This window comes from Rattus norvegicus, chromosome 17 (assembly GCF_036323735.1).
Source record: "Rattus norvegicus strain BN/NHsdMcwi chromosome 17, GRCr8, whole genome shotgun sequence".
In the NCBI taxonomy this organism is placed as follows: Eukaryota; Metazoa; Chordata; class Mammalia; order Rodentia; family Muridae; genus Rattus; species Rattus norvegicus.
The window spans coordinates 83,394,281-83,421,199 of NC_086035.1; the positions used below are offsets into that span (position 1 = coordinate 83,394,281).

Genomic DNA, 26,919 nt, shown 5'->3' on the forward strand with positions numbered 1-26,919 from the left:
AAGTCATCAAAAAAGATAAGGAAGGACACTTCATATTCATCAAAGGAAAAATCCACCAAGATGAACTCTCAATCCTAAATATCTATGCCCCAAATACAAGGGCACCTACATACGTAAAAGAAACCTTACTAAAGCTCAAAACACACATTGCACCTCACACAATAATAGTGGGAGATTTCAACACCCCACTCTCATCAATGGACAGATCATGGAAACAGAATTAAACAGTGATGTCGACAGACTAAGAGAAGTCATGAGCCAAATGGACTTAACGGATATTTATAGAACATTCTATCCTAAAGCAAAAGGATATACCTTCTTCTCAGCTCCTCATGGTACTTTCTCCAAAATTGACCATATAATTGGTCAAAAAACGGGCCTCAACAGGTACAGAAAGATAGAAATAATCCCATGCGTGCTATCGGACCACCACGGCCTAAAACTGGTCTTCAATAACAATAAGGGAAGAATGCCCACATATACGTGGAAATTGAACAATGCTCTACTCAATGATAACCTGGTCAAGGAAGAAATAAAGAAAGAAATTAAAAACTTTTTAGAATTTAATGAAAATGAAGATACAACATACTCAAACTTATAGGACACAATGAAAGCTGTGCTAAGAGGAAAACTCATAGCGCTGAGTGCCTGCAGAAAGAAACAGGAAAGAGCATATGTCAGCAGCTTGACAGCACACCTAAAAGCTCTAGAACAAAAAGAAGCAAATACACCCAGGAGGAGTAGAAGGCAGGAAATAATCAAACTCAGAGCTGAAATCAACCAAGTAGAAACAAAAAGGACCATAGAAAGAATCAACAGAACCAAAAGTTGGTTCTTTGAGAAAATCAACAAGATAGATAAACCCTTAGCCAGACTAACGAGAGGACACAGAGAGTGTGTCCAAATTAACAAAATCAGAAATGAAAAGGGAGACATAACTACAGATTCAGAGGAAATTCAAAAAATCATCAGATCTTACTATAAAAACCTATATTCAACAAAATTTGAAAATCTTCAGGAAATGGACAATTTCCTAGACAGATACCAGGTATCGAAGTTAAATCAGGAACAGATAAACCAGTTAAACAACCCCATAACTCCTAAGGAAATAGAAGCAGTCATTAAAGGTCTCCCAACCAAAAAGAGCCCAGGTCCAGACGGGTTTAGTGCAGAATTCTATCAAACCTTCATAGAAGACCTCATACCAATATTATCCAAACTATTCCACAAAATTGAAACAGATGGAGCCCTACCGAATTCCTTCTACGAAGCCACAATTACTCTTATACCTAAACCACACAAAGACACAACAAAGAAAGAGAACTTCAGACCAATTTCCCTTATGAATATCGACACAAAAATACTCAATAAAATTCTGGCAAACCGAATTCAAGAGCACATCAAAACAATCATCCACCATGTTCAAGTAGGCTTCATCCCAGGCATGCAGGGATGGTTTAATATACGGAAAACCATCAACGTGATCCATCATATAAACAAACTGAAAGAACAAAACCACATGATCATTTCATTAGATGCTGAGAAAGCATTTGACAAAATTCAACACCCCTTCATGATAAAAGTGCTGGAAAGAATAGGAATTCAAGGCCCATACCTAAACATAGTAAAAGCCATATACAGCAAACCAGTTGCTAACATTAAACTAAATGGAGAGAAACTTGAAGCAATCCCACTAAAATCAGGGACTAGACAAGGCTGCCCACTCTCTCCCTACTTATTCAATATAGTTCTTGGAGTTCTAGCCAGAGCAATCAGACAACAAAAGGAGATCAAGGGGATACAGATCGGAAAAGAAGAGGTCAAAATATCACTATTTGCAGATAACATGATAGTATATTTAAGTGATCCCAAAAGTTCCACCAGAGAACTACTAAAGCTGATAACCAACTTCAGCAAAGTGGCTGGGTATAAAATTAACTCAAATAAATCAGTTGCCTTCCTCTATACAAAAGAGAAACAAGCCGAGAAAGAAATTAGGGAAACGACACCCTTCATAATAGACCCAAATAATATAAAGTACCTCGGTGTGACTTTAACCAAGCAAGTAAAAGATCTGTACAATAAGAACTTCAAGACACTGAGGAAAGAATTTGAAGAAGACCTCAGAAGATGGAAAGATCTCCCATGCTCATGGATTGGCAGGATTAATATAGTAAAAATGGCCATTTTACCAAAAGCAATCTACAGATTCAATGCAATCCCCATCAAAATACCAATCCAATTCTTCAAAGAGTTAGACAGAACAATTTGCAAATTCATCTGGAATAACAAAAAACCCAGGATAGCTAAAGCTATCCTCAACAATAAAAGGACTTCAGGGGGAATCACTATCCCTGAACTCAAGCAGTATTACAGAGCAATAGTGATAAAAACTGCATGGTATTGGTACAGAGACAGACAGATAGACCAATGGAATAGAATTGAAGACCCAGAAATGAACCCACACACCTATGGTCACTTGATTTTTGACAAAGGAGCCAAAACCATCAAATGGAAAAAAAGATAGCATTTTCAGCAAGTGGTGCTGGTTCAACTGGAGGGCAACATGTAGAAGAATGCAGATCGATCCATGCTTATCACCCTGTACAAAGCTTAAGTCCAAGTGGATCAAGGACCTCCACATCAAACCAGACACACTCAAACTAATAGAAGAAAAACTAGGGAAGCATCTGGAACACATGGGCACTGGAAAAAATTTCCTGAACAAAACACCAATGGCTTATGCTCTAAGATCAAGAATCGACAAATGGGATCTCATAAAACTGCAAAGCTTCTGTAAGGCAAAGGACACGGTGGTTAGGACAAAACGGCAACCAACAGATTGGGAAAAGATCTTTACCAATCCTACAACAGATAGAGGCCTTATATCCAAAATATACAAAGAACTCAAGAAGTTAGACCGCAGGGAAACAAATAACCCTATTAAAAAATGGGGTTCAGGGGCTGGGGATTTAGCTCAGTGGTAGAGCGCTTACCTAGGAAGCACAAGGCCCTGGGTTCGGTCCCCAGCTCCGGAAAAAAAAGAACCAAAAAAAATGGGGTTCAGAGCTAAACAAAGAATTCACAGCTGAGGAATGCCGAATGGCTGAGAAACACCTAAAGAAATGTTCAACATCTTTAGTCATAAGGGAAATGCAGATCAAAACAACCCTGAGATTTCACCTCACACCAGTGAGAATGGCTAAGATCAAAAACTCAGGTGACAGCAGATGCTGGCAAGGATGTGGAGAAAGAGGAACACTCCTCCATTGTTGGTGGGATTGCAGACTGGTAAAACCATTCTGGAAATCAGTCTGGAGGTTCCTCAGAAAATTGGACATTGAACTGCCTGAGGATCCAGCTATACCTCTCTTGGGCATATACCCAAAAGATGCCTCAACATATAAAAGAGACACGTGCTCCACTATGTTCATCGCAGCCTTATTTATAATAGCCAGAAACTGGAAGAACCCAGATGCCCTTCAACAGAGGAATGGATACAGAAAATGTGGTACATCTACACAATGGAATATTACTCAGCTATCAAAAACAACGAGTTTATGAAATTCGTAGGCAAATGGTTGGAACTGGAAAATATCATCCTGAGTGAGCTAACCCAATCACAGAAAGACATACATGGTATGCACTCATTGATAAGTGGCTATTAGCCCAAATGCTTGAATTACCCTAGATCCCTAGAACAAACGAAACTCAAGACGGATGATCAAAATGTGAATGCTTCACTCCTTCTTTAAATGAGGAAAAAGAATACCCTTGGCAGGGAAGGGAGAGGCAAAGATTAAAACAGAGACTGAAGGAACACCCATTCAGAGCCTGCCCCACATGTGGCCCATACATATACAGCCACCCAATTAGACAAGATGGATGAAGCAAAGAAGTGCAGACCGACAGGAGCCGGATGTAGATCGCTCCTGAGAGACACAGCCAGAATACAGCAAATATAGAGGCGAATGCCAGCAGCAAACCACTGAACTGAGAATATGTCCCCTATTGAAGGAATCAGAAAAAGAACTGGAAGAGCTTGAAGGGGCTCGAGACCCCAAAAGTACAACAATGCCAAGCAACCAGAGCTTCCAGGGACTAAGCCACTACCTAAAGACTATACATGGACTGACCCTGGACTCTGACCCCATAGGTAGCAATGAATATCCTAGTAAGAGCACCAGTGGAAGGGGAAGCCCTGGGTCCTGCTAAGACTGAACCCCCAGTGAACTAGTCTATGGGGGGAGGGCGGCAATGGGGGGAGGGTTGGGAGGGGAACACCCATAAGGAAGGGGAGGGGGGAGGGGGATGTTTGCCCGGAAACCGGGAAAGGGAATAACACTCGAAATGTATATAAGAAATACTCAAGTTAATAAAAAAAAAAAAAAAAAAGAGGATTGGAGCGCAAGGCTCCTGGGATGCTTAGGCTATACCCATGCTTTTAGACTGCAGATACCTTTAATTTTGTCCTGTCAGCAAGTGGGCAGATGTTCATTCACTGCTGTGTGGCGAGCTGCAGAGATGTGCTGTGCTCATAATGGGGACCACTGTCAGCCACTATCTTGTTTTGAAGAGCTTTTGTGAGAGACTATTTTAGGAATTTTGTAATCAGTGCGTCCATATTATATCTGCTGCCTCAGCAACTTGGAAGCCCGCAGGAATTATTTCATTCTCTGCCATTCTCCCTTCATGCTGACTTCCGATAGTTTAAAACCATACATGCTTCCTTCAGAAATAGCTAGATAAGTTATTTCAGTCAGTGACAGCCACATTCCAGGTTAATGTGAGTTCTGGGGAAATCCCCTGAAGCTGGTTGTCACCCAGGGCCCTTTATCTCTTTTATCTGAAAAAACACTCGTTTTGCTCCTTAATAAAATTGAAGTGTTTTAATTTCCAAGGATGTCCTGGTCCATGAACAAGGAGGTGGCCTTATGAAGAAAGATGACAGCGTTTCATAGATGTTATGAAGATATTTGGGGCATGGTAGCAACTATCATTTGTTGAACATTTACTGAAGTGAAGCGATTGCATTTAGTACTTCATGGTATAATTTAACTAGCCCCTCTGGGAATACTCTGAGGAAGAATGATGATTTGCCCCCATTTTAACACTGAGGCTTTGATCTTTACAGAGTTTAATAACCCATCACGTAGTCGTGCCATGTTAGAATCTACAGAAGTTTGGTCTCAGATGGCAATCACTTAGTTACTGAATGATAACAATTGTCTATACTGACTCTAATTAAACTGTTTCAGAAGAGAGAGATAAAAACCAGAACCTCCAAAAGCAGTCAACTCACCTGCATAGAACTCAGTAAATATTTTTTCATATGATGTGTTGGATAAAATTACAATGCACTTTCATTGTTAGTGAATTTCTATAGTTTTAAAATACTACAGATCCATGTGATTAGTTTAGTATTGTTTTAAATTTCTAGAGTGTAAAATGACAGCTAGGTGTGCTGACATAGGCTTACAACTCCAGCACTTGGAAAACTGAGTCAGGAGAGTCTACATTCAAGTCCAGCCAGGTCTCTTTAAAGAGACAGTGTCTAAAAACACAAGGAAAAGAAAAGAGAGTAATTGGAAGGTAATTGAATATACAGAATGAATTAAGGATGTTCTAATGATATGTGCCTTTTCTTCACTTATCCTGTGTCATTTATCTATATAGTTATGTAATGATAAAATTTATGGTCAGGTACTTATTGTTAAGTCAGGTCTCTTATTGATCTGACATTACATCTTCCTCTAACATTTAAATCAATTGTCCTGGGAGGGGACCTTTTGTCTCCACTCAGAGGTCATTTTCTCTAAAATGTCTGGGGGCAAATAAATTTGTCTGATTTTATTGTTGAATCTGTGTAGGGTATTCCCTGCCTCCTGATGCCATAACCCCTGACTCTATTGCCTGTCTTACAATCTGCTGACCTCTTTCCTTTTCTCTTCTCTTTTCTTCTTTTCCTGTCTCCTTTTCTTTTCCATTTCTCTTCTACTTCCCTTTTCTGAGACTACTTTGCTCAGAAATGTATACAAATAGCATACATTTTTCAGAGAAAACTTTGGATAAACCAGGAATATTATATATCTTTTTTTTTTTGGTGTGGAAACGATACTACCATAAGCCAGCATCGCTTCTGACATTGGCCCTTCATGGGACCTGGCTCCTTCTCATTACCTGGGGTTTTTACTTACTTTGAATTTTTTTTCTAGATAATAACCAACATCCCTGGGGGAAATATTTTTGTTTGAATCTGTTTGGTGGGTTTATGTATTTAAATCTGATGAGCTTTGTGTTTTGTAACCTCTCAGATCCATTAGCAAATTTTTCTTAGAGAAACCTCTCCTCTCTGAAGAAAAAGGTTTTCCTTGGCTGAGCTTGGGGGCTCCAATGGCAGACAATTTGCACAATAACTTCTCTTCAGTTATAGCAAGTTAGCCTGCGATTTAGCTGAGCCAAATAAACATATAATATCTATTGCGAACTCTAATGAGGAGAGGATTAGGGCAGGAAGGAAATTTAAAGGCAGCCTCAATAGATCAGGCACAAGGAAATGGGAGTAGGGACAAGGCTAGAAGGAAAATGGACTTAATGGGTGCTGGTTGATGAGACGTGAGACCTGAGGAGAAAGCGGTTCTAAAGGTCATTTTGGAGTTTTGAGCATTGCACAGTCATAGCCTGGCTCATTGTCAGCAAATGAGTGAAGTGAGAGCTTCAATTTGGAGAGAGAGTGCGGTGTGTAATGAATTAGAAGTAACTTTTCTCATTTGTGAGGAGATGCCTGGCAGGCGGCAGAGGCAAGGAAGGAGAGCCCAGGAGAGTGGCAGACATCTGTGAAGTAATATATGTGTTTCTTCAGGCTGGATACTAGCTTAACTCTAATGATGGGTGATCTTTTGGGGAGAAACAGAAATGAGGGTAGTGATGGAACAGACATTTATTACTGCTTCTGACTTTAAATATGGTGTCTGTGGGGAAATGCTTAACTCAGCAGGAGCTAAGAAGCACAGACATCTGGAAAAGTTCTTATCCACAAGTATGATCCACAGAATAGCTGTCATATCTTAATGTAATAACAGGAATTAATAACACTTAATGCTATGCACCCAGCATGTTTTATTCCTTAAAAATTTTGTTTGTTTGTTTAATGTGTATATGTGAGTGCCTGCATGCAAATCTATATCCGGTGTGTGTGCGTAATATCTGTGGAAGACAAAAGAGGTTTTTTGGATCCTCTGGGACTGGAGTACAGATGGATGTGAGCAACCATCAGGGTTCTGGGAATCAAACCCTGGTGCTTTGGAACAGTAGCCATTGTTGTTTTCCAACCAATCCTTGTCTCTCTTTTGATATTGGGTCTCGTGACACTCAGAATGGCCTCTGATTCTTTATATGATTAAGCATCATCTTGAACTTTGAACTCTCCTGTTTCTCCTGCTGGAAGTCCAGGGGTTTGGTTGGAGAGGGGGAACACCCTTCTAGAAGAAGGGGGGGGATGGGATAGGGGGCTTATGCACAGGAAATCAGGAAAGGGAATGACATTTGAAATGTAAATAAAAACATCCAATAAAAATTAAATTAAAAAATGGCATCGTGCTGAAAGAGCTTTGAGGAGAGTCACCAAGGCCACATGCATGTAAGGCAACTCTTAACCCCCATTGATCTGTACCTCAGTTACCTCTTTTGGTACAATTTTTTTTCTTTTTATAAATATACCATATGGACCTATGGGTTATTTGTTGATTTTTAGATTTATTTTTATTTGATGTGTATGAGTGTTTTACGTGAATGAATGTCTGAACCACCTGCATGTCTAATACCTGCATAGATCAGAAAGGATGTTCAGCCCCCTGGGATTGGGGTTACAGAAATGTTTGTGAAATTCTGTGTGGGTGCTGGGAACCAAAATCCAGATCTTCTGGAAGAGTAACTCTTGCTCTTAACCACTGAAGCATTGCTTCAGCCCCTCATATGGGTTATTTTTATAAGAACTATTATGCATATACATATGAAAATGCAAAACGTAAGGTGGCTATAGGAGGGAATCTGCATACTTTTTTCCTTAGAAATCATCTCTAGCAATGTTTTTGGCATCTTTCCAATATGATTCTGCTTTCCACGATTCCTTCAGTTTTTCCTGTTTTGAGGGTTTTTTTATTTTTGAGTGTTTGACACTTAAAGTTAAGGTTCCACAACAGGTGTTCCACGTATTTTATTGGATTTTTAATAGGATGGCTGGCACCATTGTCCTTGCAAGGAGTAATACTGGCATATCATATTGTATAGTATCAAATAAATGCAACTCAGGATAAGGAATTGTTTTGGTGGATCCATACTAATAACTAACCCCAAAAGGATGTTGGCTTTTAAAAGTGATAGTGTTTATGTAATGAACACGGCTGAACAATGTGCACATTCTTGATACACACCTGAATGAAGCCACAAGTGTCATTGGCACTCCTTGGTGAGGTTGGTATAAAACACCCATCAACACACTGGTTGTTTATTTATTTAGGTAGTCAGACAATAGAGTGGATCCTCACTATGGATTCATCATAGCAGGATATTTTCCGCTGTGTAGACTTAGGAGGTCTATACATCATAACATGAAACTCACTCTTTGTAAGTCAGTTTTCTTAGTATTGATTCAATTAATGGCTAGCAGTGTATAAGATGATGGCACAAAGGGAATTCAAGCAAAACTGTAAATAAAATGTGAAGAATTAGAAATAAAAAATGAAACAAGTTGCCAAGGTCCAGAAGTCCGATGGAACGTAGGCTCAAAAGCTGTTAAATGGTAGATATGTGCAGACATACATGAAATATGCTGGAATTCAAAACGTAAGGTAGCTATATGAGGGAATCTGCATGAGGTCATGGACATGGCCCCCTATCCATACTCTATATCTGCAGTACAATGAGGGCTATGCTGTTTTGTTCTAGAAAATATTTTCTTTGATCCACTTTCCTTGAAATCAGTGAGGTACCTGAGTACTTCCAGATTGTATATAGTATTTGAATGCTTTCTTCTATAGCATCGTGAGACAGTGAAGCCTGCTGTTCTGTGTTTTTCATTTGTTTTATCTTTATTTTGCAGGTCATTTTTCAAGCTCAAATGCTTGCAACTCATGGGCAGGAAGAAGTTTTGGCTATCGATGACATATCTTTCAGTTCAGGTTGCGTGCCCGCAGATGGTAAGAACATTTTCTCTCATACTGATTCTTAGTCTTTAAAAATTTAAGCATTGCCATGCCTTTCATTTGTTCTGGGTTTCTGTGGCGTTTTAATAGTAGATACCTTGCATTTCTCTAATACACTGTTTAGCAATGACTTGTTTATCTTGGAAGTGAAGATAGGCTCTTTCGCAAACTCTGATGCAATAGAGGATTAAGTAGGATGATTTTGTGTTGGTTTTTAATCTCTCAGTTATTGTTGCACTGCCTAACTAAATCTAAACTAGAGATTTCCATGTTTCCAGGAGGTTGGCAGTAAACTGGCTTCCATATACTTGAAATGGCCTCATTAGAGAATAACTTTGATAATCAACTGTAAGGTACAAACAAGAAGAAAAGCATAATTGTAATCTATCCTCTACATAGGATGAAACAAAAATATATGGATATCTATGTACAACAAATCTAAGAAGTCATCAATATTGACCTTTTAATTTTATTACTCAATTAACATTCAATTATATTTTTATATTTTTCTAATGGGAAGTTCAGTGTTAAAATTATAATTTTATTAGGATTAAAAATTAATCAAATAAGCAAGGTTTATGTATATATATATTATTTTACTTTACCTTTTTATTTCATTGTAGTTTAATATAATATACCAGAATAATATAGCTTATTGCAATAGTCAATTTTCTGTTATAATGAAATGCTTTAGACTAGGTACTATATAATGAAAATAAGTTAATTTAGCTCATAGTTATAGAGTTTCAATAGTATATTATCCACTCTGGTGACAACTTCATGTCACAAATACATCATTGTGGATGACATCATAGAAAAGAGTATTTAAAAGGAAAAGAGCATATGATGGGAAGAAACACAAGATAGGAATCTGGACTTTGATTTTTTTTTACAACAACCTTTCATGAGAATTAACTGGGATCCCACAAGAATTGCATTACATCTCTTCTGTAGTTATGTCCCATTTGGTTTATTGAAATCCTGACTAAGATCCACCACTTAATGACCCCAACATCTCTTAATGTTGTCACACAGAGGATCAAACTCCAAAACAAAAAACCATTGCGGAGTTCAACTCACATCCAAACTCTAGACATTATTTGGTCAAAAGGGGATCCATGTTTGAACTTAAGTCAAATATCTGGAAGTTATGGTAATTAATGATTCAGGATCCAAGGAGGTATGTTGGGTTTTCTTCTGATAGAACAAGGATTTTTTAATGAGTATTTGTATTGCATATGAAATTTAACCATTGTTAACCATGATAAAATAGAATTTGTAGATATGTAGGATTTATGGGGTCTGCAACTGTCCTTCTAATACTGAACCACCTAAAGGCCTGTATTAGCAATGTGCATTGTATATCACACAAGAAACCACCATACAATACATTGAAATCAATAGTTCAGGGGAATACATTTCACTCTAAGCAGCCTTAAAAGTTAATAACCAGCTCTGCACCCAAATCCCATGGGAGGGAAAGCTAAACCTTCAGAGAGGCAGATATGCCTGGGAAACCAGAAGAGAATGCATTCTGCACACATCTCGGACGCCAGAGGAAAACACCAAACACCATCTGGAACCCTGGTGCACCGAAACTCCCAGGAAACGGCGGCACAGATCTTCCTGGTTGCTGCCGCTGAAGAGAGCTCGTGGGCAGCACCCCCCGAGCAAACTTGAGCCTCGGACCACAGGTAAGACCAACTTTTCTGCTGCAAGAGACCTGCCTGGTGAACTCGGGACACACAGAGGCAGAAATCCTCTAGGACCGGGCACTTCCTGTGTTTACCGGGAGTCCCACACGCGCGGATCCCGGCCTGCAGCAGCTCTCTGCTCCCAGACCCCGTGGGAGAGAGACCTCACCGCCTGGTCAGGTGGGCACTCCTGAGGCTGCAGAGCGGAAGAGACCACCAACACTGCCCACCACGGCCCACATCCCTGGCCCAAGAGGAAACTGTATAAGGCCTCTGGGTTCCCGTGGGGGAGGGCCCAGGAGTGGCAGGACCGCTACGTCTGAGACACCACTGGGACCTGAAGGAACAGACCAGATAAACAGTTCTCTGCACCCAAATCCCGTGGGAGGGAGAGCTAAACCTTCAGAGAGCCAGACACGCCTGGGAAACAAGAAGAGACTGCATTCTGCACACATGACTGATTCCAGAGGAAAACACCAAACGACATCTGGAACCCTGGTGCACTGAAGCTCCCGGAAACGGTGGCGCAGATCTTCCTGGTTGCTGCCGCGGCAGAGAGCTCGAGGGCAGCACACCGCGAGCGAACTTGAGCCTCGGGACCACAGGTAAGACCAACTTTTCTACTGCAAGTGACCTGCCTGGTGAACTCAAGACACAGGCCCACAGGAACAGCTGAGAACCTGTAGAGAGGAAAAACTACATGCCCGAAAGCAGAACACTCTGTCCCCATAACTGGCTGAAAGAAAACAGGAAAACAGGTCTACAGCACTCCTGACACACAGGCTTATAGGACAGTCTAGCCACTGTCAGAAATAGCAGAACTAAGTAACACTAGAGATAATCTGATGGCCAGAGGCAAGCGCAGGATCCCAAGCAACAGAAACCAAGACTATATGGCACCATCGGAGCCCAATTCTCCCATCAAAACAAACATGGAATATCCAAACACACCAGAAAAGCAAGATCTAGTTTCAAAATCATATTTGATCATGATGCTTGAGGACTTCAAGAAAGACGTGAAGAACTCCCTTAAAGAACAAGTAGAAGCCTACAGAGAGGAATCGCAAAAATCCCTGAAAGAATTCCAGGAAATCAGAAATAAACAAGTAGAAGCCCATAGAGAGGAGTCACAAAAATCCCTGAAAGAATTCCAGGAAATCATAAATAAACAAGTAGAAGACCATAGAGAGGAGTCACAAAAATCCCTGAAAGAATTCCAGGAAAACACAATCACACAGTTGAAGGAATTAAAAATGGAAATAGAAGCAATCAAGAAAGAACACATGGAAACAACCCTGAATATAGAAAACCAAAAGAAGAGACAAGGAGCTGTAGATACGAGCTTCACCAACAGAATACAAGAGATGGAAGAGAGAATCTCAGGAGCAGAAGATTCCATAGAAATCATTGACTCAACTGTCAAAGATAATGTAAAGCGGAAAAAGCTACTGGTCCAAAACATACAGGAAATCCAGGACTCAATGAGAAGATCAAACCTAAGGATAATAGGTATAGAAGAGAGTGAAGACTCCCAGCTCAGAGGACCAGTAAATATCTTCAACAAAATCATAGAAGAAAACTTCCCTAACCTAAAAAAAGAGATACCCATAGGCATACAAGAAGCCTACAGAACTCCAAATAAATTGGACCAGAAAAGAAACACCTCCCGTCACATAATAGTCAAAACACCAAACGCACAAAATAAAGAAAGAATATTAAAAGCAGTAAGGGAAAAAGGTCAAGTAACATATAAAGGCAGACCTATCAGAATCACACCAGACGTTTCGCCAGAAACTATGAAGGCCAGAAGATCCTGGACTGATGTCATACAGACCCTAAGAGAACACAAATGCCAGCCCAGGTTACTGTATCCTGCAAAACTTTCAATTAATATAGATGGAGAAACCAAGATATTCCATGACAAAATCAAATTTACACAATATCTTTCTACAAATCCAGTACTACAAAGGATAATAAATGGTAAAGCCCAACATAAGGAGGCAAGCTATACCCTAGAAGAAGCAAGAAAGTAATCGTCTTGGCAACCAAACAAAGAGAAGAAAAGCACACAAACATAACCTCACATCCAAATATGAATATAACAGGAAGCAATAATCACTATTCCTTAATATCTCTCAACATCAATGGCCTCAACTCCCCAATAAAAAGACATAGATTAACAAACTGGATAAGCAACGAGGACCCTGCCTTCTGCTGCCTACAGGAAACACACCTCAGAGACAAAACAGACACTACCTCAGAGTGAAAGGCTGGAAAACAACTTCCCAAGCAAATGGTCAGAAGAACCAAGCTGGAGTAGCCATTCTGATATCAAATAAAATCAATTTTCAACTAAAAGTCATCAAAAAAGATAAGGAAGGACACTTCATATTCATCAAAGGAAAAATCCACCAAGATGAACTCTCAATCCTAAATATCTATGCCCCAAATACAAGGGCACCTACATATGTAAAAGAAACCTTACTAAAGCTCAAAACACACATTGCACCTCACACAACAATAGTAGGAGATTTCAACACCCCACTCTCATCCATGGACAGATCATGGAAACAGAAATTAAACAGAGACATAGACAGAGTAAGAGAAGTCATGAGCCAAATGGACTTAACAGATATTTATAGAACATTCTATCCTAAAGCAAAGGGATATACCTTCTTCTTAGCTCCTCATGGTACTTTCTCCAAAATTGACCATATAATTGGTCAAAAAACGGGCCTCAACAGGTACAGAAAGATAGAAATAATACCATGCGTGCTATCAGACCACCACGGCCTAAAGCTGGTCTTCAATAAGAATAAGGGAAGAATGCCCACATATACGTGGAAATTGAACAATGCTCTACTCAATGATAATCTGGTCAAGGAAGAAATAAAGAAATAAATTAAAACTTTTTAGAATTTAATGAAAATGAAGGTACAACATACCCAAACTTATGGGACACAATGAAAGCTGTGCTAAGAGGAAAACTCATAGCGCTGAGTGCCTGCAGAAAGAAACAGGAAAGAGCATATGTCAGCAGCTTGACAGCACACCTAAAAGCTCTAGAACAAAAAGAAGCAAATACACCCAGGAGGAGTAGAAGGCAGGAAATAATCAAACTCAGAGCTGAAATCAACCAAGTAGAAACAAAAAGGACCATAGAAAAAATCAACAGAACCAAAAGTTGGTTCTTTGAGAAAATCAACAAGATAGATAAACCCTTAGCCAGACTAACGAGAGGACACAGAGAGTGCGTCCAAATTAACAAAATCAGAAATGAAAAGGGAGACATAACTACAGATTCAGAGGAAATTCAAAAAATCATCAGATCTTAGTATAAAAACCTATATTCAACAAAAATTGAAAATCTACAGGAAATGGACAATTTCCTAGACAGATACCAGGTATCAAAGTTAAATCAGGAACAGATAAACCAGTTAAACAACCCCATAATGCCTAAGGAAATAGAAGCAGTAATTAAAGGTCTCCCAACCAAAAAGAGCCCAGGTCCAGACAGGTTTAGTGCCGAATTCTATCAGACCTTCATAGAAGACCTCATACCAATATTATCCAAATATTCCACAAAATTAAAACAGATGGAGCACTACCGAATTCCTTCTATGAAGCCACAATTACTCTTATACCTAAACCACACAAAGACCCAACAAAGGAAGAGAACTTCAGACCAATTTCCCTTATAAATATCGATGCAAAAATACTCAATAAACTTCTGGCAAACCGAATCCAAGAGCACATCAAAACAATCATCCACCATGATCAAGTAGGCTTCATCCCAGGCATGCAGGGATGGTTTAATATACGGAAAACCATCAACGTGATCCATTATATAAACAAACTGAAAGAACAAAACCACATGATCATTTCATTAGATGCTGAGAAAGCATTTGACAAAATTCAACACCCCTTCATGATAAAAGTCCTAGAAAGAATAGGAATTCAAGGCCCATACCTAAACATAGTAAAAGCCATATACAGCAAACGAGTTGTTAACATTAAACTAAATGGAGAGAAACTTGAAGCAATCCCACTAAAATCAGGGACTAGACAAGGCTGCCCACTCTCTCCCTACTTATTCAATATAGTTCTTGAAGTTCTAGCCAGAGCAATCAGACAACAAAAGGAGGTCAAGGGGATACAGATCGGAAGAGAAGAAGTCAAAATATCACTATTTGCAGATGATATGATAGTATATTTGAGTGATCCCAAAAGTTCCACCAGAGAACTACTAAAGCTGATAAACAACTTCAGCAAAGTGGCTGGGTATAAAATTAACTCAAATAAATCAGTAGCCTTCCTCTACACAAAAGAGAAACAAGCCGAGAAAGAAATTGGGGAAACGACACCCTTCATAATAGACCCAAATAATATAAAGTACCTCGGTGTGACTTTAACGAAGCAAGTGAAAGATCTGTACAATAAGAACTTCAAGACACTGAAGAAAGAAATTGAAGAAGACCTCGAGAGATGGAAAGATCTCCCATGCTCATGGATTGGCAGGATTTATATAGTAAAAATGGCCATTTTACCAAAATCGATCTACAGATTCAATGCAATCCCCATCAAAATACCAATCTAATTCTTCAAAGAGTTAGACAGAACAATTTGCAAATTCATCTGGAATAACAAAAAACCCAGGATAGCTAAAACTATCCTCAACAATAAAAGGACTTCAGGGGGAATCACTATCCCTGAACTCAAGCAGTATTACAGAGCAATAGTGATAAAAACTGCATGGTATTGGTACAGAGACAGACAGATAGACCAATGGAATAGAATTGAAGACCCAGAAATGAAGCCACACACCTATGGTCACTTGATTTTTGACAAAGGAGCCAAAACCATCCAATGGAAAAAAGATAGCATTTTCAGCAAATGGTGCTGGTTCAACTGGAGGTCAACATGTAGAAGAATGCAGATCGATCCATGCTTATCACCCTGTACAAAGCTTAAGTCCAAGTGGATCAAGGACCTCCACATCAAACCAGACACACTCAAACTAATAGAAGAAAAACTAGGGAAGCATCTGGAACACATAGGCATTGGAAAAAATTTCCTGAACAAAACACCAATGGCTTATGCGCTAAGATCAAGAATCGACAAATGGGATCTCATAAAACTGCAAAGCTTTTGTAAGGCAAAGGACACTGTGGTTAGGACAAAACGGCAACCAACAGATTGGGAAAAGATCTTTAGCAATCCTACAACAGATAGAGGCCTTATATCCAAAATATACAAAGAACTCAAGAAGTTAGACCGCAGGGAAACAAATAACCCTATTAAAAATGGGGTTCAGAGCTAAACAAAGAATTCACAGCTGAGGAATGCCGAATGGCTGAGAAACACCTAAAGAAATGTTCAACATCTTTAGTCATAAGGGAAATGCAAATCAAAACAACCCTGAGATTTCACCTCACACCAGTGAGAATGGCTAAGATCAAAAACTCAGGTGACAGCAGATGCTGGCGAGGATGTGGAGAAAGAGGAACACTCCTCCATTGTTGGTGGGATTGCAGACTGGTAAAACCATTCTGGAAATCAGTCTGGAGGTTCCTCAGAAAACTGGACATTGAACTGCCTGAGGATCCAGCTATACCTCTCTTGGGCATATACCCAAAAGATGCCTCAACATATAAAAGAGACACGTGCTCCACTATGTTCATCACAGCCTTATTTATAATAGCCAGAAGCTGGAAAGAACCCAGATGCCCTTCAACAGAGGAATGGATACAGAAAATGTGGTACATCTACACAATGGAATATTACTCAGCTATCAAAAACGAGTTTATGAAATTCATAGGCAAATGGTTGGAACTGGAAAATATCATCCTGAGTGAGCTAACCCAATCACAGAAAGACATACGTGGTATGCACTCATTGATAAGTGGCTATTAGCCCAAATGCTTGAATTACCCTAGATCCCTAGAACAAACGAAACTCAAGACGGATGATCAAAATGTGAATGCTTCACTCCTTCTTTAAATGAGGAAAAAGAATACCCTTGGCATGGAAGGGAGAGGCAAAGATTAAAACAGAGACTGAAGGAACACCCATTCAGAGCCTGCCCCACATGTGGCCCATACATATACAGCCACCCAATTAGACAAGATGGATGAAGCAAAGAAGTGCAGACCGACAGGAGCCGGATGTAGATCGCTCCTGAGAGACACAGCCAGAATACAGCAAATACAGAGGCGAATGCCAGCAGCAAACCACTGAACTAAGAATAGGTCCCCTGTTGAAGGAATCAGAGAAAGAACTGGAAGAGCTTGAAGGGGCTCGAGACCCCAAAAGTACAACAATGCCAAGCAACCAGAGCTTCCAGGGACTAAGCCACTACCTAAAGACTATACATGGACTGACCCTGGACTCTGACCCCATAGGTAGCAATGAATATCCTAGTAAGAGCACCAGTGGAAGGGGAAGCCCTGGGTCCTGCTAAGACTGAACCCCCAGTGAACTAGTCTATGGGGGGAGGGTGGCAATGGGGGGAGGGTTGGGAGGGGAACACCCATAAGGAAGGGGAGGGGGGAGAGGGATGTTTGCCCGGAAACCGGGAAAGGGAATAACACTCGAAATGTATATAAGAAATACTCAAGTTAATAAAAAAAAAATCTCTGGGAAAAAAAAACTCAGGTGACAGCAAATGCTGGCGAGGATACGGAGAAAGAGGAACACTCCTCCATTGTTGGTGGGGTTGCAGACTGGTACAACCATTCTGGAAATCAGTCTGGAGGTTCTTCAGAAAATTGGACATTGAACTGCCTGAGGATCCAGCTATACCTCTCTTGGGCATATACCCAAAAGATGCCCCAACTTATAAAAAAGACACGTGCTCCACTATGTTCATTGCAGCCTTATTTATAATAGCCAGAAGCTGGAAAGAACCCAGATGCCCTTCAACAGAGGAATGGATACAGAAAATGTGGTACATCTACACAATGGAATATTACTCAGCTATCAAAAACAATGACTTTATGAAATTCGTGGGCAAATGGTTAGAACTGGAAAATATCATCCTGAGTGAGCTAACCCAATCACAGAAAGACATACATGGTATGTACTCATTGATAAGTGGCTATTAGCCCAAATGCTTGTATTACCCTAGATGCCTAGAACAAATGAAACTCAAGACGGATGATCAAAATGTGAATGCTTCACTCCTTCTTTAAAAGGGGAAGAAGAATACCCTTGGCAGGGAAGAGAGAGGCAAAGATTAAAACAGAGACTGAAGGAACACCCATTCAGAGCCTGCCCCACATGTGGCCCATACATATACAGCCACCCAATTAGACAAGATGGATAAAGCAAAGAAGTACAGACCGACAGGAGCCGGATGTAGATCTCTCCTGAGAAACACAGCCAGAATACAGCATATACAGAGGCGAATGCCAGCAGCAAAGCACTGAACTGAGAATTGGACCCCCGTTGAAGGAATCAGAGAAAGAACTGGAAGAGCTTGAAGGGGCTCGATACCCCATATGTACAACAATGCCAAGCAACCAGAGCTTCCAGGGACTAAGCCACTACCTAAAGACTATACATGGACTGACCCTGGACTCTGACCTCATAGGTAGCAATGAATATCCTAGTAAGAGCACCAGTGGAAGGGGAAGCCCTGGGTCCTGCTAAGACTGAACCCCCAGTGAACTAGACTTTTGGGGGGAGAGCGGCAATGGGGGGAGGGTTGGGAGGGGAACACCCATAAGGAAGGGGAGGGGGGCAGGGGAACGTTTGCCCGGAAACCGGGAAAGGGAATAACACTCGAAATGTATATAAGAAATACTCAAGTTAATAAAAAAAAAGTTAATAACCAGATTTTCAATCTCAAAGATGTTTCAGGAAAAGAGGATAGCATTTATTAAACCAGAAGAATGCAGGCTGTCAGAATTGCAGGGTAAGCTACCCAACTGAGGACTGCTCCTCTGTTCAAATCTCCCTTTATATTCTTCCTTTCTTTTACCTTGTGTGGCATTCCTAAGTCAAGAACACAGCCAGTGTTCAATCAGCCTTTGATATGAGACATTTATTTCTGACTCTGTTCACATAAACTTTCTCTTTATTTTCTGCAGATATTTGGGTCAGTCAAAGTGATTTCTAACTAGATATATTTATTGGCCAGTCTAGTTAATCATCCTCAAAGGGAAAGAGGCAATGAGGCCAGACATTGTTTGTATCTTTTTTTTTTTTTGGCTGCTAGCCTTCTGTCAGTGATACTATATTTACATTACAAGTTTTCACAGGGTTGTAATTGAATGTTACTTGACAGAGGAACTTGCCTGTAAGACCCGACTATTTTTTCAGATGTGAACTTTCTTTCTGCTATTATTTGTGGAAACTGAAGCAATTCCTAATTGTCTGTGATTGCTATTTTGGAATCTTGGCCAAGGTAGAAGGGTGACAATACATATTCAAAAGAGAAGTGTAAAGTTTTGAGTGAAAATTTCAAATAACTTTTAAAAAAAGGAAGAGAAAAAGAAGAGAAGGAGGAAGAAGAGTAGAGTAAATAGGTGATCACATTAAAATGAACATCACAGCAAAACCTGAGGTCAGGTAGTACACCAGCAACATTCCTAATGTTTCACTCAGTACGGCATTCTAGTCATAATGTACTTGAGATTCCATGGAAGTGAACATTCTAACCAAACCCAGAGTCAACCTTTACACATTTCAAGGTTTTTGTTTGTTTGATTGTTTCACACTGTGACTTTTATATGCTAATTTTATACACCACTGTAGGAATTGAGACTAGGGAAGATGACTTTAGAATTTAAGACTGAGGTCTCCAATCAATGTGGGTGTCAGACATGCATGAAAAACCAAGCTGTGATGAGGGGGATGTCATGGAATGACATTAATATCATCATCATCATCATCATCATCATCATCATCATCATCATCAGTAGTAGTAGTAGTAGTAGTAGTAGTAGTAGTAATAGTAGTAGTAGTGAAGTCGTGGAAGTAGTATTATCAGTCTAGACCTATTACTCATGGATGTTAGAAAGCTATAAAAGACTGTAGCAGATACACAGCTTGGTCTTCATGTGAATTCCCCAACAACTGGATTTGAGGCTGTTCTTAAAACTCTTCCCTGTCTGTGGGATCCTTTTCTCTAACTGGGCTGCTTAGTCTGACCTCAGTGGGAGAGGATGCACCTAACCCGGCAGAGACTTGATGTGCCTGGGTGGGAGAATACCCAGGAGGGGCCTCAACCCTCTCAGAGGAGAAGGGGAAGGGCATACAGGGGAGGGACTATGTGAGGGGGTTTGGGAGGTGGGGGGACAGCAATTGGGATGTAAACCGAATAAATAAATAAATAAATAAATAAATAAATAAATAAAACAACGAGAATAAAAAGAATGGAAGATTCAAGTAAAAAAAAAAAGACCCTTTGTATTCTTTGAAGATGAAGGCCCAGCAGTGTTTAGTGCTTTGTTTACAAAGGAAATTAGGAGACCTGACTTCCTAAGTCACTGTTATTGGCGTTTGGAGCAATAAGTACGTTCTTGTGTGGTTACCTCCTCAGATAAAAATGGGGTGCTGGGAAGGTGATGTCAGAGGACAGTAAACTGATATTGAATTAAAGGTCATGTGGGGGTAGAAGTGAAGGCTCAGTGAGCGCTTTCTTCCTTTTCAGAGGACTCTGGTTCGATTCCCATCACCTACTTAGCAGCTTGCAGCCCCCTGTAACTCCAGTTCAGGAGATTCGATACCCTATTCTTGCCTCTGCCCATATGGATGTATTTGGTGCACAGACAAACATACACATAAGTCATTTTTTAAAAGGTGACTTGTATACAGGTGGTTCTGTTATTGCCATATGCTCTTTTTGAAGTGTACAAAATAAACTTGTTTATTTTTTTTTAAAAAAAAGGGTGGGGGAGGCTGAAGAGATGGCTCAGTGGTTAAGAGCACTGACTGCTCTTCCAGAGGTCCTGAGTTCAAATCCCAGCAAACACATGGTGGCTCACAACCATCTGTAATGAGATCTGATGCCCTCTTCTGGCTGCAGTCACATAGGCAGGCAGAATGCTGTACATAAATAAATAAATCTTTAAAAAACAAACAAACAAAACAAATGAAACTAGAAGAAAAAAAGTTGGGGGTATAGTTAAGAAGAGTTTGGCAGGGAAAGTCAGCAGGACCATGGTGGGTGATTGCTGAGAATGGCACACGGGGATGCGGCTGCATTCTGTAAATGGCCAGAATGTGAAAGGTGGTTAAATTAAAAAGCATCAAATTTCCAGTGGGACTGAGCAGTCAACTCGAGGCAGTCATATAACAAAAGAAGCACAGTTCATCATCAGTACTAATGTGGGCAGACTGGTGCCAGGGCTTCCTCAAGGCCTGGTAGAGTGCGGAGGAAGATTGTGCTTGCATTTTAAATTATGTTATCAGGACATTTTCTGTGAAATGAGCAAAACCATGCTTAAAAACAAACCTGGCATTATAAAGTGTGAGTCCTGGTTTTTTCCTGATTCTTGGATAAGAAGCGGAATCCCAGTTAGAGAGAGTCAGTGATTTACTTTCCTGACATCCTGGGAGTTGGAATAGGTGGAATCATCAGACATGGAAGCAAAGCCAAATGGATGTCTTCTGGGAATTTCCTTCCAAAAATCCTTTCAGAGGCAAGCCAGACTGAGACATGTGTTTGGTAAGATACGCACAAGTATGGTTAAATGACTTTATAAAATAAATGCATATGTACTTAGCTTGTTCCTCTCCCTTGTTGTGAACCTGAAGGAGAAGGTGACATTTTAATGTTTTTCTCATGTTGCTTGGCTTATGGGTGAACTCAATACACCCCAATTTGGGGGCTGGAAAGAGAAAGAAGAAGAGAAGAGAGTTTTGGCTTTGTCATTGGTGAGCTGATTCTTATATGAGTGACCTTCTTTGCTGGGGAGCATAAAATTCTCCTGAATTTTCACTTTTGTTCTAATAGAAAGAAGCAGTGGGAGAACGGTTCATGAGTTAAGTATATACTTGTGCTTCAGAATCTAAAATGTCTACCTAGTTAGGAATAAATTTCTATTTTCTGCTGTCTGATAAAATCCATTTTGTCTCTTATATTCTATATTTTTACTCTTGGTATATTCATCACGAGAAGGACATCTCTAAAAGGACATACTGTGACAATTTTTTTCTAGGTATAACCAGAAGCATAAAATCTAAAAAATACCAGAGCAAAATGAATAACTTCAAGTATATGGGAAGAACAATAAACTTGAAAAAATATTCAGATATAGTGAAATTTCCCCCCTAAAAGCATAAGTAATTACAGCATGGCATATTGGATATTTATATTTGCATTTTAGCTACATACATACACACACTCATTTATATATATATATATATATATATATATATATATATATATATATATATATAGAGAGAGAGAGAGAGAGAGAGAGAGAGAGAGAGACTGAGACTGTTGGAAGATTTCTGTATCATACTGTACATTCAATAAATGGAAATGTAACACCACTAACTTCAGCATAAAGTGAATAATGTAGAATTTTTAGGGCTGTAAGACTTCTGCATTTTGCTAGAAGCACTTACTTAAACTAAGAAAAATGTTAAAATGTGCACATTCCCAGAAATCTAATGGATGCAAGACAATAGGTATATGAAAGACGAATGTATGAACATATTCAAATGTTGGAATAATCTTCTCAAAGGCTAACGGAAACAGATAGTGAGCATAAAAGTATGGTGGGGGTAATAGGTGCAGAGGAGACAAAGAAAAGGATAATAAAACCGCCAACTTTGCTGTAATCATAGAGAAATTACTGTTAGAAGTCATAGTCTGTCAGCTTGGATAAAAAGGTAACCCAATTTTATTTTATGAGATATCACTCTAAATATAATTATATGCATTAATCAAAAACATGGAAGGATAAAAGCTGGGCATAGCGGGATAGTCCTGTGGACATTGGTCTCCAGAGACTGAGACAGTAGGATCAAAGTTTAAGGATATCTTGGATTATACCACAAGACTCTGCTCAGTAAACAAAACAGAACAACAACCTTAAATAAAAAGGATGGAGATTCTGGGCAGTGGTGGCACAAGCCTTTAATCCCAACCCTTAAAAGACTGAGACAGGCAGATCTTTGTGAATTTGAGGTTAGCCTGGTCTATAGGGGGAAGTTTCAGGACAGTTAGGCTTATACAGAAACCTTGTCTCAAAAAACAAACAAAACAAAGCAAAAAAGAAAGGAACAAAGAAGAAATAAATGTTGAGCTCATAGAGAGAAATTAAAAATAAGTTTACAAAACAGTGGTAGCCTTTTGAACTTGAAAATTGCAGATAGTAAAGTTTATGCCTACCTTTGTAATTATATGTTTGGAGGAAAATAGCCCTATTGTTTTTGTGTGAGTATATTCATTTTTACTGTAATTAGTAACAACTTTATATAAATACCTAATTATTATTATTTTTATAAATTTTTTTTGGTGAGAAATTAAAATAGACGGGGTTTTGGTGTTGGAGGAATCTTTCAGACATTTCCAACACTTCTAAAAATACCTTCTCAAGGTACAAATCTCATGGTACATCTCTTGGAAGAAATATCAGTTGGACTTTCCCAAAGTAACAAGCACAAAATAGAAACGAATGCTTGTGACTATGCTAAAATAAAATGTGCTGTTTAATCAGTGATTCTTGAATAACACTGATTGATTCTTGAATAAATTGATGCTTATAATTTTTATAATGATTGCATGCTGTGGCTCATAATCAGAATATTGTGAAATTCTGTGAATATTTTTTGATTGGGTTTTCAGAACTTTGCTTCAGTGTCATTTGTAAAATGACACCAATGTACAAATCATTGCTTAATTAGAATCTTCATGATGTTTAAATATTATTCAGTTAACTAAAATCCTACTTACCTTAAAATGTTAGCTTTCCAGTAACTGTTAAGAAACAATAATCATTAATTTAAATCCATTATGAGTTAAAGAAAACTGATATAAATTGTCTAAAATCTCTAGGGTCATAATGGGATGTCAATTGTAACTTTTACTGCAATAACCTTGAGACCTGGGATTTATTATCTAGTGAATAAGAATTACTGGCCAATTGCACACAACCTGTTTGTGTAAGATAAGCTTTGAAGGATGGCTCGCTTTAGACCTGTGACTTCATTAGTCTAGATGCTTTGAATTGGTTGGCAAAATTCCCTTCTACGGATGGTGAGAGATTTTTTTCTCTACCTAGCTGAAGTATTTCTGTAAACTGAGATGGCAGTACAATGTAAGAGAGGAAGTGAAGGAGGGAGGAGAAAAGGAGGGAGAGGGGAGACAGAGGTGGGGAGAAAGAATGAATATGGTATCTACGAGTGATTGCAAGCCACTGTATTGAATACATTAAAATAAAATGAGCTTCCTGAATATTTATTGGCAATGCATTCGAACCACATCCAAACACAAACCTTTATTTGTGCTTATACATTTGATTGGAGGTAGAGAATGATAACTAGTTAAATTTTTAAAAATTAATTTTTAATACCTACCAATATGAAGTACATCCCAATTAAATGCAATTTTCACTTAAATATTTTGCTAGTTTTGCTTATAGTTCTTTTAAAGTCTTGTATAAATAGTGGTAACTTAGAGATAATATATAGCATTTCATTGAATTATGCCCATAATAAGACTTCTAAAAGGAAGATTTGCAGCATTGATATGAACCCAAAAAAATTAACATTTTAATTGCGTCATGGTAATTGTTGTTGTTGGATCCCGACTTCACCTATTGTCATCATTTTCTAAATTGCATGTGCAATTTTATTTCCAGTGTATTTTAATTTCAAGATGATTTGCATATTCATCATTTTGAACTCTTATTATGCAAAACCAAATTATGCGTGTATAGGTAAATCCCTGCTATTACCAATTGAACCACTTTTATCACAAATAAAATATATGATGATTTCCAGGAACCTGAAAATACTTTCAATCTTCCAATCTGGTTTTTTGGTCATTTGGTCATTTGCTACAAAATAAAAATAAAAAAAATAAAAATGTATTTAACATCTGTATTCTGTCAAATATATTTCTAGGCATTAAAGTAAATAATAGCCAAAAGACAACTGATATTCATTGCATTCAGTAAACAAGTAAATAAGAAATGCATTTCATGTTCAGTTATGAGTAGAAAAACCTAGGACTGAGATAAAGCACCAGAGGTGAGGGTTAGCGAGTAAAGTTATAAATAGCACACTCAGCATGCTGACTTTAAGTGCACAGATAGTAATTGAGCAGAAAGGCCAAAGGGTCTAGAGTGCAACAAATGTACATTTCAGCAAGATATGTAAATGCAAAAGCCTGCAGGAATAAGCTTAGTTTACTACAAGATCATGGAAATGCTTTTTCTGCCTCACTCGCAGAAGGGATCCTTTGAAACGATTCTCTTTAGGAGAAATGCAAAAGCAGAAGGGTCATGAATTCAAGGTCATCTTTAACTTTATCAGTATAGCAAGTCCTGGGGATATATGCCTGTACTCCTGGAACTTGGGAAGATGATAGAGATGAAAATATGGCGAGTCTATGATCAGCATGGGTTATATAATGCTGTGACTCGAACAAAAATATTGCTAAAATTCAGAGAGTAGCATGGAGGTATTATGAACACATGCTAGGCAAAAGAAGCTAGATCCAAGTGCCACATCATTTCATTTGTGTAAAAAACACAGAGTGGGTAAATCTCCAGTGACAGAAGGTAGTGGCTAAGACAGTGGAGAGAGTGGGACCTTATCAGTAACAGCTATGGATTTTTGTTTTTGTTTTTGTGTTTGTTTTTTGTTTTGTTTTAATGATGAAATATTTTGGAAGTACAGTGTGGTTTTATTTTATAACTGCAGATACAAAAAATGACACTGAAGTAACAAATTTTAAATGGCCTAAGCAGTGGATTTTGGATAATAGAAAATTTTTTTTATTTTTTTCCATTGGATAATAGAAATTTTACATTAAGAAAAAAAGTCTCACTAGGACAAGCTCAAGAGTGAGCACAGGAAAAGAGTTGGAGTTTGTAAGAATCTGCAGTCCTTACAGAATATACTGAAGACGTGAATCTTTTGAAGATAGATGAAATGCTGTTGTTTTGACACCAAAAGGAATGATCTCACAGGGAAAGAAAACATGTAGCCATAAAGGAAAGAGGAGGAACATCTGAAGTGAATCTGTAAATACACAATATACACAATGTTTGTACAAATGAAAATTGTGTCCAGAGAGGGGCATGGGCAGCTGACAGGGTAAGATGTGGACAAGACAGGATACAGCATGAAAGGTCTGGCTCATGTAGGTCTCTTCTGATTTCTCTTATTTCCCCACTGTATGAAGCAAGATAATTAACTGACAGTGATGATGTTGTCAAGACCTGGAAGGCTATCTAAGATTGAAGAGACGAGCATGGTGGTGCCCTGCTGAAGAACTGAATGATTGCAAAAATAAACTAATTTCAGTTTTCATGATTGTGTCCTATCTTTATGCCTGTTAGTTGTATTGGCATATTGGCAGTGCCTGATGGAGTGCTGTATTTAGTTTTTCTTTGGGAATATTGAAAGTACATGAGAAGATAAAAAGAATAGCACCCTGTCTTGACAATTGTAAGAAAGACATGACAGACTATGGAGAGAATTTAAGACTTTGTAAGGCTGTAGGCTGTCAGATGCTGGTATGATAAAGCTGCTATTGAGCAAACACCATGGAGAGTTCTCAAATAAACTAAGATAGTTCCAGGTCAGTAGGTGGTATGATCTTATGGAATACCATTATATATATGCCACCTGTTCTTCTCTGGTGTCACTAAGAAACATATGACTGTCTTGCTAGAGTTGAGGTACTAGAGAAAGTAAGCTAAGTCAGGTGATCATTGCAGAGTGGGCCACATGAAGATATGAGAAGGAGAATTCAGTGTCATCAGAGGTTATCATGCTGAGATTAAAACTTCATCACCAGGACAAGTTCAAGACTTAGGAAAGAGTTGGATTTTGGG

General features: G+C 39.0%; 1 protein-coding gene across 1 annotated transcript in view; it reads left to right on the forward strand.

The window, feature by feature from the left end:
* Positions 1-26,919, forward strand: part of Malrd1 (MAM and LDL receptor class A domain containing 1) — a 712,187-nt gene that overhangs the window by 66,909 nt on the left and 618,359 nt on the right. The window contains exon 5 of the mRNA NM_001287618.3: positions 9,101-9,197. Within this exon, the coding sequence (NP_001274547.3) occupies positions 9,101-9,197 (97 nt within the window). The remainder of the gene's footprint in view (positions 1-9,100; positions 9,198-26,919) is intronic.